The sequence below is a fragment of the Rhinichthys klamathensis genome, unplaced genomic scaffold, assembly GCF_029890125.1.
Source record: "Rhinichthys klamathensis goyatoka isolate OS25496 unplaced genomic scaffold, OSU_Roscu_1.1 h1tg000176l_1, whole genome shotgun sequence".
NCBI lineage: Eukaryota > Metazoa > Chordata > Actinopteri > Cypriniformes > Leuciscidae > Rhinichthys > Rhinichthys klamathensis.
Genome location: NW_026606705.1, coordinates 989766 through 991982, shown reverse-complemented (window position 1 = coordinate 991982; position 2217 = coordinate 989766). Strand labels below are relative to the sequence as shown.

General features: G+C 43.5%; 1 protein-coding gene across 1 annotated transcript; it reads left to right on the top strand.

The window, feature by feature from the left end:
- The first annotated feature begins 203 nt into the window (after positions 1–203).
- Positions 204–1741, top strand: si:ch1073-440p11.2 (4-galactosyl-N-acetylglucosaminide 3-alpha-L-fucosyltransferase 9). Its single transcript, XM_056260227.1, has one exon. It carries the CDS (start codon positions 241–243, stop codon positions 1417–1419), a length of 1179 nt encoding a protein of 392 aa, XP_056116202.1. The 5' UTR covers positions 204–240; the 3' UTR covers positions 1420–1741.
- The last annotated feature ends 476 nt before the right edge of the window (positions 1742–2217 follow it).

The window sequence follows — 2217 nt, the reverse complement described above, 5'->3', positions numbered from 1 at the left end:
ACTTTAAGACACATACACACACACTCAAAGGTAACCCTAAAAAGTTCCATTAAAAAACCTGGGTTATATCTGTGTCCTTGAAACCATGTGCCCTTAGGTAGCCTTTCATTGGTTTAAAAAAAATATAGCGATTCTTCCTGAGATAAGAAATATGTAGCTGATCAAAGCATTTCTGACCCAAATCTAGAAAGATATTTAAACACCAGCACTTCCTCATTCTCTCTCCACAGAAGATCAAAGATGGAGTCCCAAAACTCCTCCAGATCCTGCAAGAACCTCTTCATTGCAGTGGTCTTGATGACAGGTTTCTCAGCAATATTCTACATGTACTATGAGCCGTCCGTAAATTGGTTAAACTGCCCAGCCGTTCCCAAACATGATGACTGCGGAAACATCTGTATCAACGCTCTTAAGAGGCCAAATCAAATCCAAATAGTGAACAACACCTTAATGGTGAACTTCACCTCTCTCCGACACCAGTTAACACAAACAGAAGCGGCTTCATCGCAGGGAGACGATCTAGACACCATTATCCTGGTCTGGATGTGGCCTTTTGGGCATCAGTTTGATTTAGGACTCTGTAGTTCAATGTACGACATCCATGGCTGCCACTTGACAGTCGACAAGAGTCAGTTTAACAAAGCACATGGCGTTTTATTTCATCACAGAGACATCTATGGGGACTTATCCAACATGCCGAAACTGCCACGACCACCATTCCAGAAATGGGTCTGGATGAACATGGAGTCTCCCAGCAATTCACCAAAGCTTTCAAGTCTAAACAATCTGTTTAATCTGACGGCAACTTACAGAAAAGATTCAGACATCATGGTCCCTTACGGGCGAATCTCAGAGAACACAGGTGGAAAGAAACATTATGAAATCCCGCATAAGAATAAACTTGTTTGCTGGATTGTAAGTAACTGGAACTCAAACTTTAAGCGGTCAAAATACTATGCAGAGTTAAAAGAACACATTAGTGTAGAAACCTACGGAAATCACTTCAACAAGCGCATTGGTGATCAAGATTATACAGATGTGGTGTCCAGCTGTAAATTCTACCTGTCCTTTGAGAACTCGGTCCATAAAGACTACATTACAGAAAAACTGTACAGGCCTCTGTCTCTCGGCACGGTTCCCGTGGTCATCGGCCCACCCAGAGAGAACTATGAGGAATTCATACCAGCCAGTGCCTTTATCCATGTGGATGACTTCAAAACCCCCAAAGAGCTGGCTGACCATCTTAAGCTTCTGGACCAAAATGATGATCTGTACAGGCAGCACTTCACCTGGAGGGAACATTTTGTTTCAAGAGGAGGCTCCTTTGGTCTTGAGCACGCCTGTTATGCTTGCGATCATATCAGGAGAAACAAGAACTATAGAGTAGTTAATGATCTCAACAGCTGGTACTGGGGTTGACAACTGATGCTAACAATAGACTTCAGTCGTAGCAGATGCCTTTTTTGTTATGGGCGAAAACTTGGCTGTGAGGAATACACTGATACACACTTTACTTATTTTCAATAGTTTGAGGACTTTTTTTAATCTGAAAAACTGCTATTAAGATCAATGCAAATACTAATGCAAAACGGCATAGCTCCCTCTGGGTAGCACAAACCTCCTTGCAACGCTCAAATAAACCACAGACTGTGTGTGTGTGTGTGTGTGTGTTCCTGTACAGTAGTTACCCATCTATGACAACTTAACCCATCAATAGCTTACTTATTTGAGTAGGCGAAAAGTAGTTTTTTTGATTGCAGAGTTAAAGCAGCACTCAGTAAGAATTCCGTTTTTGTCAAACAGCGCCCCCTAGAGTCGCTGTGGAGCACTTGTTCTGTCGTGAATAGCACTCACGCAGAGATGGCTCTGCACTCACGGCCGGATCCCCTCCCCCTGTACACCGGCACCTGTTCAGTAGGATGGACGCTGTAACGAGTGGAAATAAGGTATGGCCCCTTAAAGAGCTGCGCGCGCCCAACACCACATGTATACGGCGCCGGGTTATTTCTGTTTGATGCTCATTTTATCAGAATTTTATTAGATCTGTTTTTTTGTGTGGTTTTTGGGCTCGCCGGCCCAAAGTTGCAAGGGTGGTTTTGCGGCTCACAGGCACCAGGGGGGTGCGAGACGACCACCATTCAACACGAAATCAGTAATATAAACATTACAATGACTCCAAAGCTGTTCGGTTAAGGTAAAAAAGTTACTTAGTTCACC

What these genes read in the sequence shown, in the direction of transcription:
- si:ch1073-440p11.2 (XM_056260227.1), top strand. Translation starts at nt 241, where the DNA reads ATGGAGTCCCAAAACTCCTCCAGATCCTGCAAGAACCTCTTCATTGCA.